Source organism: Geotrypetes seraphini, chromosome 3 (genome assembly GCF_902459505.1).
Source record: "Geotrypetes seraphini chromosome 3, aGeoSer1.1, whole genome shotgun sequence".
Taxonomy (NCBI): Eukaryota; Metazoa; Chordata; class Amphibia; order Gymnophiona; family Dermophiidae; genus Geotrypetes; species Geotrypetes seraphini.
In genome coordinates this window covers 286256795-286276261 of record NC_047086.1, presented here as the reverse complement: position 1 = coordinate 286276261, position 19467 = coordinate 286256795, and the positions used below count along the sequence as shown (strand labels likewise).

Genomic DNA, 19467 nt, shown 5'->3' with positions numbered 1-19467 from the left:
ATACATTTTTGCCCTTTAAAAATAACCAGTTTCAGTGCAGCATTAAAACATTTTTAGATCATGTTTGTGATGTTGTCATGATGGTGTGCAACAGTTAAAAATAAATTATGTATACTGTGGTTGAAATATATCCCTTAGTCTCAGTCATTACTTGTATTATCCAAACTGCACTGAAATGTCAAAATTTATATGAACTAACTTCAAAAAGACATTTTCAATTTGTTTCCCTGGACATGGCTTTGTGACACAAATGCTGGCAGTGTCAGAGACATGAACTCTCTCTTCCATTGTATCCTGTTACTTCTTTGACCCTATATGGCGCTTTTCCACTACGGATAAAAAGACCAATTCAACTTCTAAGGATTCTTCCCACAGACATCAAGAGGGAGAAACCTCTGAACAAGTCTGGCCTGTGATGTATAAAATAGTAAATAATAGAAAGAATTTCAAACTTAAATTATAAAGCTAATGGGACATTTTAGCTTAGTCAAGTCAAAATGTCAGAGAAATAGAAATTCTAAACTGAAAGATTATATAAATTATTTTTGTTCACCAATAAGACTGATTTCTGAGTACTGCAAGTGGATCCAAATATCCAATACTTCTCGCAAAACTTATTGGAAAACCTCTGTTAAAGACCTCATTTCTGTGATAAGTTGTGTATTTACTGTGGGTAAGAGGACAAGAACCCTTTTGCACATTCAGTACTGTAGTAAGGGTAGGAGGCGCCCCCATGCTCTGTGCCCCCAAGCCCTCCTATCAGCATCCCCACGCCTTCCACGCCCCCCCCCCTGCTCCTTCCCGCTCCCCCATTCACTTTCCACTCCCTCATTCCACCTCTTTATCTTTGTCAGCGCAAGTGGTTTCTGTAAGCATGCTCCTCGCGCCAACATTGGATTCCCTCTGACGTCACTTCCTGGCCCCATGACCTGGAAGTGATTCAGAGAGGAACCAGGTTGGTGTGAGCAACAGGCAGAAGTTGCTCATGCTAGTGAAGATAATACAGAGGTTCGGGGTGGGGGGGAGGGATGGCGTGAGGGTGGCATGGTATGGCAGGGCAGGGTGGAGAGGTGCCAGCACTCCCCACCAACTTGGCACCCGGGGCGGTCCACACTCCTGCATCCCTCTTACTATGCCACTGTGTATATGCCAAAACTTGACTCACAGAGTCACAACAAATTAAGGTAGTTCTCAATGAGCTGGTTTAGAATCCCTCTCACATAAAGAAAGCAAAGAATATCCGAACATGATTAGTTTAGTCTCGGCTTAATGCTAAAACAACTTCCTGAACAGGAAAGAAATTGAAATAAAGAATTTAAACAACATGAGTTTGAGCACTAGTTGATACAGGGGGAATCTGCATGAATACATGATACCAAACAGGCTACATGGATGAAATGGTCTAAATTCTGGAATGGAGAGCTTCAATGGTACATAACAGCAGCAGCAATCAAGCCCTTGAGCAGACAGAACTGCCAAGACTAGCACCTCAGTCCTGTTGGCGTCTTCCATCAATTTCCCTGTTGTTTAATAACCGAGCAAGAGTGATTCCCAGTTACTTCTGCCCCATTGGCTGTCAGCTTCAAAATGGCACACCTCGAACCTTAGCAGTAGTTTCACAGTGACACCGTTAGAGTTCAAAGGTGCCAGTTTGAAGCCAGCAGGCAATGAGCCAGGAGCAAATGGAGATTACTCTCCAATAGTCACTAAATAGCATGAAAACCATCAGTAGGTACTGATTGGAGGGGGTATGGGGGGAAGGGATATTTCATGCCAGAGATCATTGGGGCTGCAAAGAGAGGGTTGCTAACGATGGGGTGATCAAAGGGGGATTCCAGTTCAGGCATCAGATCCTTTAAAAGGCTCTTGAAGAGCATCAGGTGGGAGGTGGGGAGAAAACACCAATATAACCTTACCCCCACCCTCCATGTAAAAGAAATAAAATAGATGTTTATGGACTAAACCAGTGTCTCTCAAACTCTGTGCCATGGCACAATGGTGTGCCCTGAAGAGATTCTGGGTGTGCCACAAGAGATTCCAGAATTTTACACTATTTTTACAAATTCCCTTCATAAGTACCATATTTTTCACTCCATAAGATGCACTTTTTTCCCCCTCAAAAAAGTGGAAATAAGGGTGCATCTTATGGAGCGAATACAAGTTTACCTCCCCCAGGTACCTTTTTTAAAATTCTGGTGGCAGTGGTCCAGCTGGACAGCTGTTTCTCTTTCTGCAGAGTGGCGCATAAAGCAGGAGCACAAGCTTTTTGTGCTTGTGCCTGCTCCCGCACCGCTCACTGAATGTCTGTCGTCAAATCGCGAGAACTGACGGCAGCCATTCAGTGAGTGGCCTGGGACCAGGCACAAGCGTGAAAAGCTCATGCTTCTGCTTTATGTGCTGCTCTGTAGAAAGAGAAGCATCTGTCTAGCGAGAGAGGGGCAGGAACGCGGAAAGATCCTGCCAAGACCGCGCTGGACCACTGCCACTGGAATTTTTAAAAAAGTACCCAGGGAGGGGGCTGCAGGCTACCTCCCACCAGAAGCACCTACGTGTAGAGGAGGAAAAACCAAGAAAAAAAAATTCTGAACCACATTTTTTTTCTTGGTTTTTCCTCCTCTACACATAGGTGCATCTTATGGGCAGATGTGTCTTATAGATTGCATAATATGGTATACACTAGAATAGATGACATGTGTGTCATGTACACAAGAGTCTGTCAATGTTATAAGCGTTTGTGTGCATAAGGATACAACTGCCCAGACAAGCATCATTCTTTGACATTATTGGTCCTTGAAAACTAATGGCAAGTAATTTTATTCTTTATGCAGTAGTTATCCTAACTTGACCAACAAAGCAATCAAGTCTTTGTTACCATTTGGATCTTCTTATCTTTGTGAACTTGATTTTCAGCTCTGACAGAAAAAAAAAAATAAAAAAAGAGAACAACTGCAGATGGTGTGTTTGCTTGTCGACTATTGAGCCGTGTTTTGAGTTAATTTGCACTCAAAAACAAGCACATCCATCACATTGATTAGCAATTCTATTCTATCTACTTTAGTTTCATTGAGTAGGATATTCAGTGTTTACCTGGACAGTGTTGCTGAATATTTTCTCTAAAAGCCCTGGCACTAACCAGATAGTGATGAGACAGTCCATGGTAAAACCAGATAATACCAATAAGACAGATGACCAAAATCCTCTGCAAACTGAAGTACCACAAAGGAACAGCGATGGAGACAAAAATAGTCAGGGAGGCACAAGCACATGTAAAATAAATTTTATTATAGACTAGCTGATGCCCCGGCGTTGCACGGGTATTTAATTATAGCAATAACACTGTAAATGGATTCAAATAAAGATACTTTATAGTGGTGAATGAAATTATTTTTTTACAGCTTAATAAAAAGTACAATATTCAAATTATAATGTGAAATATTTGACAAAATGAATACAATACAACTAACGGGTGAACCCACCCTTGAGCAAGCAACATAGAGTTGTGGGCCGAGAGACCCCCAGAACATATCACCCCAGGTAGTGAGGGATCTGCATACAAAGTTTTGTTCAAATCGGTCAAGCCGTTTTTGAATTACAGTGAGAATGGCAGCTTTTTACATTTTTTCCATTGACATGAATGGGTGAAATCTGATTTTCTGTTTGTAGCTCCGCCCATGTGTGCAGGTGGGCCGCGAGACCCCCAGAACATATCACCCCAGGTAGTGAGGGATCTGCATACCAAGTTTCGTTCAAATCGGTCAAGCCGTTTTTGAATTACTGTGAGAATGGCAGCTTTTTACATTTTTTCCATTGACATGAATGGGTGAAATCTGATATTATGTTTGTAGCTCCGCCCACGTGTGCAGGTGGGCCGCGAGACCCCCAGAACATATCATCCCAGGTAGTGAGGGATCTGCATACCAAGTTTCGTTCAAATCGGTCAAGCCGTTTTTGCGTGATCGCGGCACATACACACACACATACATACACACATACATACCTCCGATTTTATATATATAGATGACTCAACACAAATCTTGTTTTGGCCAATAAGGCCTGCCTCAGGAGTCTAAAATAATAAAAAATAAAAAAAACATGCATATAAATAAGAATTGAAATGTGACAAAACCATGTTATCAAGTTCATGGAATTTGTGTAAAACATGAATATAATATACAATTATATAACAAAAAAGCTAAAAACATAATAATTCTACAATACAAAACATAGAAAAATATAATAAAACATGGAATAACCAATGATGCGATGAAACCATTTTTTCAACTTACTGGACTTTGTATAAAACAAAGACCTAATATGCAAATATATTAAAAAAAAAATGCCAAAAACGTAATAATTGTATAATACAGAATGTAAAAAATGCAATAAAACATGGAATAACCAACAATGTCTAGGGAGAAGCAACGTTACCCAATCTGTGCGTAAAATCTCTTGATATGTATGAACCACTCATATGAATCAACTATGAAACTTGAAAAAATGATTTTATCACTTCATTGGGCCTTTTTTTTTAATTGAATTGGAGTCCTCCTATGGCACTCTTTCATTACTGTCTTGTATCTAATTAACTCTCTGCCTTCCTATTGTATGTTACATAAGGTTAAAATTAGTTCTTCTGCTTAAGCTGTAATTAGATTTTTAAACTAAATGGATTATAGTCATCCATGTGTGTTCTTGACTTTCCTTCCCAGCATCACTTTTAATATTTTAAACCACTTAACTTAGACACATTTTTATCTGTATTATATCAAATAAAGCTGAAATGTGAAATGGGTATAAGGGTCCTGTAAGTAATATAGCCACTGTAACAATTTAATGTGTGTATCAAAGACTTTAATCTGACCAAGCCTGAATCACAGGCCTGTGTCATCACATGGATTTTCTCTGTCAGACACTTTCAATGCATTTCATCAGCCAAGGATAAACACCGTGACCCTGATCCAGGAACAATATGTGCAATTACTCACTAAAATGCAGCCTCGAAGATTCAAGGTAACTTTGAGGAAGGAGATTCTACCTTACTCCAGGATATCTGAGACTGACATGAAAGGCGCTTTTATAACTGGCTTGCTACTAGCAACCGTTGTACCCTCCCGTAATCATCCACTGTGCTATCATAAGTTAAGGACATGACAGATAACAAACCATGTATAGGCTGTGTAGGGACTCAGCCAGTCAGTTCCATCCCCTGTGACCAGGCCTGTCCTCATCCTGTCACCATCAAGAGTGGAGAAGACACCACTGCCGTCTGCAGGTCATATGTTTTCAGTTCTGTGATCATCTGCATCTGCATTGAGGTACTTGGTTTTTACAAGAATTTGAAGTGTGTGTTAACTCAGAGAAACATGATGGCAGATAAAGGCCTAATGGCCTATCCAGTCTGCCCATCTGCAGCATCCACTAACTCCTCCTCTTCCTAAAAAATCCCATATGCCTGTCCCACTTTTTCTTAAATTCTGACATGGTCTTTGTCTCCATCACCCCTACCAGGCAACTATTCTACTCATCTACTACCCTTTCTGTAAAAAAGTATTTGTTCAGATTACTCCTGAGCCTGTCACCTCTTAACTTCATCCTATGACCTCTCATTCCAGAGCTTCCATTCAAACGAAACTCACCTCATGCGTATTTATGCAACGTAGGTATTTAAACGTCTCTATCATATCTCCCCTTTCCCGTCTTTCCTCCAAAGTATACATATTGAGATCTTTAAGTTTGTCCCCATATACCTTGTGACAAAGACTACTGACTATTTTAGTAGCCTTCCTCTGGATCAACTCCATCCTATTTATATAAGAACATAATAAGAGCCTTACTGGGTTAGACTAATGATCCATCTAGCCCAGTAGCTCGTCCTCACGGAGGCCAATCCAGATCACTAGTACCTAGCAAAACCCAAAAAGTAGCAACATTCCATGCTACTGACCCCAGTAACTCATCCTCACAGTGGCCAAACCATCAACTAATACTGGTAAAAAAAATCCAAATAGTACCAACATTCCATGCCACCAATCCAGTGCAAGCAGTGGCTTCCCCCATGTCTATCTCAATAACAGACTATGGACTTTTCCTCCAGGAAATTGTCCAAACCTTTCTTAAAACCAGCTACACTATCCGTTCTTATCACAATCTCTGGCAATGCATTCCAGAGCTTAATAATAATAATAATTTATTTCTTATATACCGCTATACCATGAAGTTCGAAGAGGTTTACAATAAAGATACATTTGATAGTACATGGGATAGAAACGGTTTACAATAAAGATACGTTTAGTCAGTAATGGGATGCAAGTGGTTTACATTAAAGATTCATTTTGTCAGTACATGGGATACAAGTGGGTTACAGTAAAGATATATTTTGTCAGTACATGGGATGCAGGTGGGTTACAATAAAGATACATTTAGTCAGTACATGGGTTACAATAAAGATATGTTTTGTCAGTACATGGGGTGCAGGTGGGTTACAATAAAAATACATTATGTCAGTACATGAGATTCAAGGTGGAAAGTATAATTAATTTCGGGCCTTGGAATTAGGGGGCGAGGTGGAAGGGTCATGGCGAGGAAGAGTTGGGTATGGGAATTTAGAATTTGTTAAACAGTCGAGTTTTCAGGGATTTTCTAAAGTCTGCGTATGTAGTGGCCTCAAGTATGGGCTTTCCAAGCCATGTGTTCAGCCTAGCTGCCTGGAAAGATAACATTCTATCTAGAAACTTTTTGTATTGGTAAGATTTCAAGGAGCGGTAATTAAATAGGTTTGTTCTGCGAGTGCTCTTGTTGGACTCGTTGGGGGAGAACTGGGAGATTAGGTAAGCTTAACTATTCTCCGAGTGAAAAAAAATTTTCTCCTATTGGTTTTAAAAGTATTTCCCTGTAACTTCGAGTGTCCCCTAGTCTTTGTAATTTTTGACGGAGTGAAAAATCGATCCACTTATACCCGTTCTACACTACTCATGATTTTGTAGACTTCAATCATATCTCCCATATTTGAAAGCAAATGGGATACAGCACTGCCGGCGTACAAGCTCTATCGCCAGGACAGGTCAGGACAGAAAGGCGGTGGAATAGCACTATATATAAAAGAAAGCATACAATCGACAAGAATGGACACAGCGGAGACTGCCAACAAGCTAGAATCACTATGGGTTAAAATACCAGGAAGGAAAGGGCCTGAAATAAAGATAGGCCTATACTATCGTCCACCCGGACAAACTGGAGACATCGATGAAGAAATGGAAGCCGAGATGAAGCGAGAATGCAAAGGCGGGTAACACGGTTATTATGGGAGACTTCAACTACCCTGGGATAGACTGGAGTCTCGGAAGCTCAAGATGCGCTAGGGAGACAGAATTTCTGAAGGCTGTACAAGATTTCTTCATGGAACAGCTTGTTAGAGAACCGACAAGAGGAAATGCCACTCTGGATCTAATCCTAAATGGGCTAAGGGGACCTGCAAAGGAAGTGGAAGTAGTGGGACCGTTGGGAAACAGCGATCATAATATGATCAAGTTCAAGATGGAAGTAGGAATACTAAAAGGAAAGAGAACCATAGCGACAACTTTTAACTTCAGGAAGGGTAACTATGAAGCAATGAGGGGAATGGTAAAGAAGAAACTTAGGAACACTTCCCAAAAATGGCAGACGGTAGAACATGCCTGGTCCTTTTTCAAGGACACGGTGAGCGAGGCGCAAAATCTATATATCCCCAGATTCAGAAAAGGGTGCAACAAGAGTCGAATAAAAGACCCGGCGTGGATAACTAAAATAGTGAAGGAAGCGATAAGCAATAAGAAAAATTCATTCAGAAAATGGAAAAGGGACAAAACTGAGGTAAACTGGAGAGAGCACAGGAAGTATCAAAAAGAATGTCACCGTGTGGTTCGAAAAGCCAAAAGAGAGTATGAAGAGAGACTAGCCAGGGAAGCACGAAATTTCAAACCGTTCTTTAGATATGTTAAAGGGAAACAGCCGGCTAGGGAGGAGGTGGGACCACTGGATGACGGAGACAGGAAGGGAGCGGTGAAGGAAGAGAAAGAGGTCGCAGAAAGACTTAACATGTTCTTTTCATCTGTATTCACAAACGAAGACACAACCAACATACCGGAACCTGAGCAATTCTTCAATGGAAATCAAGCACAAAAGTTAACATCCATAGAAGTGAGCCTTGATGATGTGCGCAGACAGATAGAAAAACTAAAAACTGACAAATCCCCGGGTCCGGATGGAATCCATCCAAGGGTGCTGAAGGAACTAAAGGAGGAAATAGCGGAACTACTACAGCAAATTTGCAACCTATCTCTGAAAACAGGTGTGATTCCGGAGGATTGGAAGATAGCCAACGTTACGCCCATCTTTAAAAAGGGATCAAGAGGAGACCCGGGAAACTACAGACCGGTGAGTCTGACCTCTGTTCCGGGGAAAATGGCGGAAGCACTAATAAAAGAAAAAATTGATGAACATTTTGAAAAACACGAACTTCTGATAACCAGCCAACATGGTTTCTGCAGGGGGAGATCGTGTCTGACCAACTTATTGCACTTCTTCGAGGGAATTAACAAACAGATGGACAAAGGAGACCCCATAGACATCATATACCTAGATTTCCAGAAAGCCTTTGACAAGGTGCCTCATGAACGTCTACTCCGGAAACTGAAGAACCATGGGGTGGACGGAGACGTGCATAGATGGATCAGAAACTGGTTAGCGGGTAGGAAACAGAGGGTAGGGGTGAAGGGACACTACTCAGACTGGAGGAAGGTCACGAGTGGTGTTCCGCAGGGCTCAGTGCTCGGGCCGCTGCTATTTAATATATTCATAAATGATCTAGAAACAGGAACAAAGAGTGAGATAATAAAATTTGCGGACGACACCAAACTATTTAGTGGAGCTCGGACAAAGGAGGACTGTGAAAAATTGCAAAGGGACTTGGACAAATTGGGAGAATGGGCAGAGAGATGGCAGATGAAGTTCAATGTTGAGAAATGTAAAGTACTGCATGTGGGAATCAGAAACCCGAGGCACAGCTATACGATGGGAGGGATGTTATTGAATGAGAGTACCCAAGAAAGGGAATTGGGGGTAATGGTGGACATGACAATGAAACCGACGGCACAGTGCTCAGCGGCCGCCAAGAGAGCGAATAAAATGCTGGGGATAATCAAGAAGGGTATTACAACAAGAACGAAAGAAGTTATCCTGCCGCTGTACCGGGCAATGGTGCGTCCGCATCTTGAGTACTGCGTCCAGTATTGGTCACCATACCTTAAGAAGGATATGGTGTTACTCGAGAGAGTTCAGAGGAGAGCGACACGACTAATAAAGGGGATGGAAAGCCTTTCATACGCTGAGAGATTGGAGAAACTGGGTCTCTTTTCCCTGGAGAAGAGAAGACTTAGAGGGGATATGATAGAGACTTACAAGATCATGAAGGGCATAGAGAGAGTAGAGAGGGACAGATTCTTCAAACTTTCAGAACATAAAAAAACAAGAGGGCATTCGGAAAAGTTGAAAGGGGACAGATTCAAAACGAATGCTAGGAAGTTCTTCTTTACCCAACGTGTGGTGGACACCTGGAATGCGCTTCCAGAGGACGTTATAGGGCAGCGAACAGTACTGGGGTTTAAGAAAGGATTGGACAATTTCCTGCTGGAAAAGGGGATAGAGGGGTATAGATAAAAGATTACTGCACAGGTCCTGGACCTGATGGGCCGCCGCGTGAGCGGACTGCTGGGCGCGATGGACCTCGGGTCTGACCCAGCGGAGGCATTTCTTATGTTCTTATGTTCTTATGTTCTCCCTTCAGACATCTCTTTGCCAAGCTGAAGGGTCCTAACATACGAGAGGAGTTCTATCCCCTTTATCATCTTGGTTTTCTTTGAACCTTTTCTAGTGCTGCTATATGTTTCTTGAGATAAGGTGACCAGAATTGAACACAGTTCTCCAGGTGAGGTCTTAGTCTTGTTAACCATCCCTTTTTAAATAATTTTTATCTTTTTGAAGGTGCATCTCCAGAATTTTACACAATATTCTAAATGAGATCACACCAGAATCTTATACAGAGGCATCAATACCTCCTTTTTCCTACTGGCCATTCTTCTCCCTATGCACAAAAGCATCCTTCTAGATTTCGCTGTCACCTTGTCAACCTGTTTGGCCAACTTAAGATTATCAAATACTATTACACCCAAATCCCTCTCCTCTTTTGTGCAGAAAAGGGCACCAATTATTAGCTCCCTCGCTATCTGTATACACTTGATTTTTTTATATGCATATTCTGGCTTTGTAAAATGAGAATTTAGATATTTATACAAGATAAATGTTTAAGTACTTGGTTTATAGTGCAACTTGCAACGTTAGGGCAGCACCTGGTGTTAATTCTGTCTTATGTTTCCATTAATGTGCAATGCTTGAAAAGGTGATTGCTCATTGTATCGGTTTATACTGTTACTCTGATTCTATAAACGGTACCTACATCGGCAGTGCTTAGCGACATCTATCCAAATTGCACAAGCAACTCAAAACTTTTGAATTAGCTTTAATGGTATGATCATTGGAAACACCATTAAAAGCTAATTAAAATGATTAAAGAACCCTTAAAGTTGACTGAACCATTGTTATATTTTATATGCTGAATTGTTTTGGTTCAGGTTTTCTTTAATTTCTCCTGAACTGATTTAAGTACTGATTTATATATACATCTCAAACATGAATAGCTCTTCTAAAATGGCTGCCTTAATCAGCGGGAAAGGGCGGCATGATGACAGAATGGATAGGCGTGAAGAAGTAGGGGTTATGCATGATTCCAGTAGAATATGAGGAGACATGACATTTTTTTTATAGTGGCCTCCAAGCACAACAACAATCAAATAATGGGATTATAATAGACTGGAAAGGAAAGAGAGAGAGAGAAAGAGAAAAGTAAATGTGGACATGATTGTGTGAATGTATGTGTTGGGGAAGGCAGGCAGAGGGAAGGTAGGGTGGGAAGAGAGGGTCATACCTTGGTAAAACTAACATTTGAATAGAAAGAAATTAGATATAAAAGATATAAAAACCTAATATTACTATGTTGCCCAAAGGCTGCATCAGGGAAAGGCTATGCGGCCAGGGCTCTTCAGCCTGGAGAAGAGACGGCTCAGGGAGTGATATGATAGAGATCTATAAAATATTGAGTGGAGTGGAAAATGTAGATGTGAATCACTTGTTCACTCCTTCCAAAAATACTACGCCTAGGGAGCATGTGATAAAGTTACTATTCAGACTCATTCCTGTTGTTGTGCTACTGGAATCTTGCATTTCCCCTACTTCACATCTATATGCTAAGCATTTTTCCATAGACAAAACATAGGAAGAACACATTAGTACAGTAATATAGTAGATGACGGCAGATAAGGACCCGAATGGTCCATCCAGTCTGCCCAACCTGATTCAATTTAAATTTTTTTTCTTCTTAGCTATTTCTGGGCAAGAATCCAAAGCTCTACCCGGTACTGTGCTTGGGTTCCAACTGCCGAAGTTTCCGTCAAATCTCACTCCAGCCCATTTATACCCTCCCAGCCCATCCTCAACCAAATTATACCCTCCCCAGCCCATCCTTAACCAAAAGGCCATGTATCACAAACTGTATGCCACGGTATGCCAAGATTCCAGGTGTGCTGCAAGACGCCGAGGAGGAGGAGAGGTGCCGGCTGACTGCCTACGGGACGTACCTTTCAGGGCAAGAGGCACATCCTGTAGGCAATCAGCTGACGCCTCTCCTTCTCTCTGCGCCTCTTCCCTTCCAGGATCCCCACTGGCAGCTCAGGGCCCCGTCTGGAAGGCCCGGCATGCGCGGATGTCGACATGATTACATCATGCATCTGCATGATGTCATTGAGTTGACGTCAGCGCACTTCCAGATGCCTCGAGCTGCGGCCACCAAGTTTAGTGTGCCGTGGCTTCGTAAAGTTTGCGAGACACTGTATTAGTACTTCAGGCAATAAGCCTTTGAAACAGGAATTTTACATTTTTTTATTATTATTATTTTTTTATTTATTTTAAACTTAAATACCAAGCATTACAAACTTGTACAGAAGGCAGTCCTGCCATACATTTTTCATGACATTAAAGTATACACTGTAACAGTGAAAAAGAAAATCATTTTTGGCTTAACTAGCTCAAGTCCTCCAAAATGGGATCCAAGAAGTAAATAGCGAGATCTAAGGAAATACAAAATCATGTAATACAAAGATGCCTAACGGCTATAGAGCTGAGAGAAGAGAGTCATAATCAAATCTGAGAGCTTACGATTTTTTTCCATCTAAACGAGATAATGCCAAGAAAGCAGTTAATTGATGAGGTTCGAAGAAAGCATATTTTATAGCACGGAACATACTATATACTTACAAGGGTACCGTAAGTCAAATGTGGCCCCCACAGAGATGACCCCAGGTTTTAAAAGAAGCCTTGGCAACACCTTTGTGTCTTACGGGAGAGGTCAGGAAACATTTGTATTTTGAGTCCCAAAAATTATTTTAACCGATTCTTGAAGAAAAGTCTCAAGATCAAGGCATTTTACATTTTAGAAAACATTTCTCTCCATATAGTAAATGCTGAAGCTTTTATATTTTAATGGCATCCCTGCTGCCGCCGCACATGGGCAGATTTCAGCATACTGTCTACAATGATGCCCAAATCTTTTTCTCGGGTGCTGACTTCTAAGGTGAACCCTAGAATCAGGTACTGTAACTATGGTATGGATTATTCTTCCCAATGCTCATCACTTTGCATTTATCCACATTAACGGGTCCTTTTACAAAGGTTACAGTTATTTTATTTGATATACCACCATTACTGACAAAAAAAAAAAAGGTTAAATCAAAGCGGTTTACAAAATGTAAAAACAACTGGGGATAATTAAAAACAAAAAAACAAACAGGGAGTACACAAAGACAGATTAACAAAAAACGTGACAAAAATAGGCAAATAAGGGCAGAGAAGTTTACAATGTTTTAAGGGGAAAACAAACAGGATTAGAACAAAAAGGAGGGGAGATTAAAATAGAATGTCAGGGACCATGTCAAACGGCCATGAAGTAGAAAAGACAATTAAGAGATAGGATTGTACACCAGTTTGTAATAATAAGCTTTCAATTGAGACTTAAAGGCCTTAAAGGATTTTTCAGAATGCAAATAAAGTGAAAGGGAGTTCCAAAGTGTTGGTGCCATTACGGAAAAATGAGTCTCTTTGTACGTCCAGAAACATCTGCCTGAATGATGGAATAGACAATAAATGCCGATGAGAAGAACGAAGGTTCCTCTTAGGCAAATATGGAGTCAGGTAGCTAGACAAGAATAAAGAAAGACCAAAAGTCTGAATCTGAAAGTGAGAGTGTTGTATTTGAAAGGAATCCTAAAGGAGATTGGGAGCTTTTGTTCAGATTTAAAGAGGGGAGTAATATGGTTACATTTTGAGCGATGGTAAAGAAGCCTGAGTGCACTAGCTGGAGTCGGTGCAGCTGGTACTGTGGGAGATCAATTAATAATGAATTACATTAATCCAATCTGGAAATAACCAGTGAATGTAAGAGGATTCATAAAGAGTTTCTACTTAGTAGAGACCTAACTGAGCAAAGCTGATGAAGCCGTAGGAAAGATGAAGAGACTATATTAGAAATGTGTGAATGAAATGACAATGTAGAGTCAAGAGTGACACCAAGAATTCTGATAGATGAAGAGTATCCAAAAGGACTTCCTTTTAAACTAAAACTAGGACATGGAAGATTCAGTGCATGCTTAATGGATGGCTTGACATTTAATGTGCTGCTTGCCAAGCACATATCTGTAAAAGGCCACCTAAATTTCATCTGTAATTTGGATGGCCAGTCTTTCAATTTCCTAAGGGCTTTCTGCAATTTTTCACAGTCCACATGTGTTTTAACAACTTTGATTAGTTTTATGTAATCTGCAAATTTAATCACCTCACTTGTTTCAATTTCCAGATCATTTGTAAATATGTTAAATAGCACTGGTCCCAGTACAGATCTCTGCAGCATTCCACTATTCACCCTCCTCCATTAAGAAAAATGGCAATTTAACTCTACCCTCTGTTTTCAGTCCAACAACCGATTCCTAATCCACAACAGAACGCTGCCTCCTATCCCAAGGCTTTTTAATTTTCTTTCAGGAGTCATGAGGAACTTTGTTGAAAGCTTTCTGAAAACCTAGATATACTACGTACATCAACCAGCTCACCTTATCCATATGTTTATTCACACCTTCAAAGAAATAAAACAGATTGGTGAGGCAAGACTTCCCTTGACTGAACCCATGCTAATTCTGTCCCATTAAACTATGTTTGTCTATGTGTTCCACAGTTATATTCTTTACTAGTCTTTAAACCCGTTACATTAACGGGTGCTAAAATAGATGTGTCCGTCTGTCTTTTTTTTCTCTCTCTCGGCTGCTTTCTATCTGTCTGTCTTTCTTTCTATCTCTCTCTCCCCTTGGCCGCTGTCTGTCTTTTTTTCTTTGTCTCTCTCTCTTTGGCCGCTGTCTGTCTGTCTCTCTGGCCCCCTTTCTCTTTCTCTCCTTGGCCGCTGTCTGTCTTTCTTTCTGTCTGTCTCTCTGTTACGCCATGCCTGCCTGTCTCTCTGTGGCCCCCCTTCTGTTTCCCCCCTCCCCAGAGCAAACCAAGATTGCTGTCTGCCCCCCAGCACACCCCCTCCCCCCTAACCTGCCTGTCTCTCTCTGTTGCGCCATGCCTGCTTGTCTCTCCGTGGCCCCCTTCTGTTCACCCCAAAATCAAACCAAGATTGCTGTCTGCCCCCCAGCACACCCCTCGCTCCTAACCTGCCTGTCTCTCTCTGTTACGCCTTGCCTGCATGTCTCTCCGTGGCCCCCTTCTGTTCCCCTCCAGAGCAAACCATGATTGCTGTCTGCCCCCCCAGCAAACCCCTCCCCCAAAGCAGCCCCCTTTCCCTCTCCCCCTCAACTTCCCTGTGGAGCAGTAGCACATCGTGCAATTCTTATCAGCTCATCAACAACTAAACACCTTTTCTCACAGCCCGACGTCTTGCAGCACCCGCAGGAGACAAACTGCCATTGAAACCGCTGCAACTAAACACCTCTTCTGACAGGCCGACGTCTTGCAGCACCCACAGGAGACAAACCGCCGTTGAAAGTGCCGTGTGCGCCGTGCATCGCAAACAGCCGCACGTGCCGTGAATGGAACACAGCCACAGAGGCACAAATCACGGCGGCAGGGATCACGGACTTGTAAGTGCGCATGTGCGCTTAGGGTTTTATTATACAGGACACTAGCTTCCACTATCCTGTGCGGCTGTAAAGTCAGGCATACCAATCTGTAATTTCCTGAATCACCTGGAACCCTCTTTAAAAGTCGACTTTACATTGGATGGCCTCCAATTTTCAGGTGCTAAGGGCGATTTTAAAGACAAGTTACAGATCAGTAGCAGCAGATCAGCAATGTTATATTTGAGTTTTTTAAGTACCCTTGGGTGTATAGCATAAGGTCAAGATGATTTATCACTCTTTAACTTGTCAATTTGGCTCAGTACATCTTCCAGGTTCACCAAGGTTTCTTTCAGTTTTATCACCTTAGAAAACCATTTTTGGTACAGGTAGATCTCTTACATCCTTCAGCAGTACAGTACACAAGCAACAATGAATAGTTTCCATGTGTTTTTGCAATATTTGTTTGTGTGTTGGTATATTTTGAAATATAGCTTTTGGAAAATTCTCCTGTATTCTATGCTGTTAAAATCCAACTGCCACTCTATTCTGTACTTAAAACCAGTCGGGTTTTCAAGATATCCCTAATGAATATGCATGAGGCAGATTTGCATATACAAGACAGAGGTGAGAGGCATGAAAATTTGCTTCATGTATACTGATTACAGAAATCTTGAAAACTCAACTGGTTGGGGGTCTCCCAGGACAGGTTTAAGAACCACTGCTTTACAGGATTCAGTTTGGTGGAATGCCCCCAACTCTGTATAAGTTTCTTTTCTCTACTATCCTGTATTCATAATTGTTCAGTTCCATCAAAATTTGTCTACAAAGATATATGTGTCATACTGGGAAACAGATGATGAGACAACACTTCATGTATCTGTTCAATATTTTGCAAAGACTTTACTTGCATTAAGATAAGCCTCTTCATTATTACTTTATGAACCCACCTTCCTGCATGCCTTGATACTATTTCAAGTTAACTTTATTTGCTTCTTTCATTAATATTTGAAGACAGGCACTAAATTATTTCCCTTTGGAATTTTTATTATTAAATATTCTAGATTTCCAAATGAAGTCCAAGGCAGTAAGCTCCATGATCATGGACTTTTGTTTGCTTGTTGCAGATTTTTAAAATTCTCACAGGATATCAGATAAAGTCATAAATTAATAATTTAAATGTTATTTAACATAATCAACTTTATCAAACATCTTCCCAAGAAATATTGTATATAACAAGTGTTATTGCAAAAATCCTATTTAAATATGTTTTTTTCTTTTGTTGCCCACAACTAGAGAAAATTATTCTTTCATTTTATTTTTGACAATATCATCCTTCCAATTCTCTAGATAAAGAGCAGGCTAATTTATATGACTGCATTAGCAGCTTTTCAAATCTCTGGTCATTACTATCGCTATGATTTCTCTAAAGATTGTTGCCACCTTTCAAACACAGTTTTGTAAACAAAGCAAAAATAACAAATAAAACACTGAGGTCAATATCCAATAAATGCATACAAATATATAGATTAATTATATATACAGTATTATATGCAAATTGTATAAAGAAAAAAAGTGACACTGAAATGGGATTTCCTATCTCCATCCAGAGGCTTTTTGTTGATACTATACCAATTTAATCTTATAAAGTAAACACAAAACCACTGGTGTGGATCCCAATATATAGTATGTCGAATAACTGATATAGTATGCCCAATAACAAAGAATATAGGCAGTATCTGCCTTCTGTGCACTTCAAAATACCATTTATCAGATTCTTCTAAACATTTAAATATTTGAAAAACAAAACAAAACCCATGATATGGGCACTTGCCTTAAACCCCACTTAGCAGACCTTTCTCAGCTATGCCATTGCCCTTAACCACACAGTGCCAGTGATTACCCCTTTGCCCATAGACTGCCCTGGCACTAATCAGGGAGATTGGCAGCACTGATGATATTCAGTGCCAGAAGCCAAATACCTAACCAGGCAAGTAGGACTGCACAAAATGCAACCCTATCTTTACCCAGTTATCTTTGCAGGTGCCGGCTCTTAATATCAACCAGCATCTTCATAGCTTCCAGGTCCATAGTTGACCTGGATATTCAGTGCCAATGCCTGGGCTTGGCCTGGCACTGAATATCCAGGTTAGATTCAGCCTTTGGTGATTGGCAATTTTAAAGCTACAGACCACCAGAGGCTGAATCAGGAGGCTAGTGATTGCAAATACATGGCAAATAAAACAGATTAAAGAACACAGTGTCTGGAGGGCCCTGATATGGTGTCTTGAATGTCTTAGAATCTTCAAGAGATTCTAAGCCATTCAAGAGGACTTTCTGTTGCTGTAAGTCTGAAACCAGGCCATTCCATTCCCTGCCAACTCTGTTACTTTTAATTTCTCAGCTAACAGGCGATGGTCTAAAGCAGTGGTCTCAAACTCAAACCCTTTGCGGGGCCACATTTTGGATTTGTAGGTACTTGGAGGGCCGCAGAAAAAATAGTTAATGTCTTATTAAAGAAATGACAATTTTGCATGAGGTAAAACTCTTTATAGTTTATAAAACTTTCCTTTAACAGTTAAAAGGAAAGATATATAAACTAAAGAGTTTTACCTCATGCAAAATTGTCATTTCTTTAATAAGACATTAACTATTTTTTCTGTGGCCCTCACATTTAAAGTTTAATATCTTTTCTTTCTCAAAACTGACACATATCAATCACTATATTGAAAATAAAATCATTTTCCCTACCTTTGTTGTCTGGTGACTTTATTTTTCTGTGCTTTGAACTATGTTTCCAGGGCCTTCTTGTCCTTTGACTGTTTTTCTCTCTGTCTTCACTTTCTGCCTTGCATCCATCTTTGGCATTAACTTAATGCTCAATTTTTCTGCTTTCTTTTCAAAATCTACGTTTCCATGTCTTACCTTCCCTTCCTATCTCTCTCTTCTTCCGTCCTATTTCCATGGTCTGGCATCTCTTTCCTTCCTTTCTCTCCCTCCCTCCTTCCTTCCTTTCCCCTGGTCTGGCATCTGTCTCCTTCCCTTCCCACATGCCCTGGCATCTCTCCCTCCCCTCCATGGTCTGATATCTCCTTTCCTTCCCTGCCCCCCATGAACTTGGCTTCTTCTCTTGTTCCTCTCCTCTCCCTTCTCCTTCCTTCCCTCTCTTTCCCCAATTGGGTGAAGCAGCAATAGAAGCAGCATTTCCCTTACCCCTTTCCTGTGCAGGAGAAGCATTTTTCTTCCCCTTTCCCTCCCTCTCTCTTTCCCTGTACGCAGCAGCAGCAGCAGCATTTCCCTAGAGTCCCCTTTCCTATGCAGCAGAAGCATTTATCTTTCCCCTCCCTTCTGTTCTCTTCTTTGTGAAGCAGCAGCGTGTCTGGCCGGCTTGTTCCGTTCAAAGCCGCGGGTGGCAGCTCCTTGCGAGATCCACGCCTGCGTCTGAAGCCTCTCTGATGTTGTGACATCAGAGAGGCTTCCGATGCAGGAGTGGATAGCGTGAAGAGCCGCCAACCCGCGGCTTTGAATAGAACGAGCCGGCCAGACACGCTGCTGCTCCAAAACGAAGGGGAAGAGAAATGCTGTTGATCGCATCTAGACCGTGGGTCGCAAATAAAACCTGGAGAGCCACATGCGGCCCATGGGCCTCGTGTTTGAGACCGCTGGTCTAAAGGTATAAAACACAGAAGAAATGCCAAAAATACCTTCTCAACCTCACAATAGTAGGAAATGATGGGGAAGATCAACAATGTTTTCATGCTATGTTGTTTTCTGCAACCACATGAAAAAAGAGTAGCAGAGGGAATGATGAACTTAAAAATCTACACGCTACCAAAAGCACATTTCTCCACTATGTTCCCCAAAGAGGTAAGGCTTGGGATAAGATGGTAACTAATTCATGCCTCAGAACTTAAGATAGGATTTTAAAGTAATGCCGAGCTTGTTTGGACACTGAGCCGGTTTGAATGTATGGTGATTGGAAACCGGAATAGTCATCTGTTGGGATTCACTGAACGAATTATGAACTGTGATTCGTCATTTTTAAGGGATCTTCTGAATGAATTATGAACTGAGTTTTGGGACTTTTAAGCATTGATACCCATATATGAATTAACTTATACATGAATTTTTTGAATTATATATATTTTTTGCACATTTTTTTCACTGTGGCACTTTGCATTTTGCACTTTTTAATAGTTTTGAATGCACTTTATAAGCT

The 19467-nt window shown here is 41.0% G+C and overlaps 1 protein-coding gene across 5 annotated transcripts in view; it reads right to left on the bottom strand.

Moving 5' to 3' along the window:
* SMYD3 (SET and MYND domain containing 3) overlaps positions 1-19467 on the bottom strand; it is an 876287-nt gene that overhangs the window by 333595 nt on the left and 523225 nt on the right. For 3 of the 5 annotated variants that reach the window (XM_033938605.1, XM_033938609.1, XM_033938607.1), the window contains exon 6: positions 3998-4066. The exons of the other annotated variants lie outside the window; for them this stretch is intronic. In XM_033938605.1, coding sequence (XP_033794496.1) covers positions 3998-4066 — 69 coding nt within the window. The remainder of the gene's footprint in view (positions 1-3997; positions 4067-19467) is intronic. 5 annotated transcript variants of the gene reach the window in all.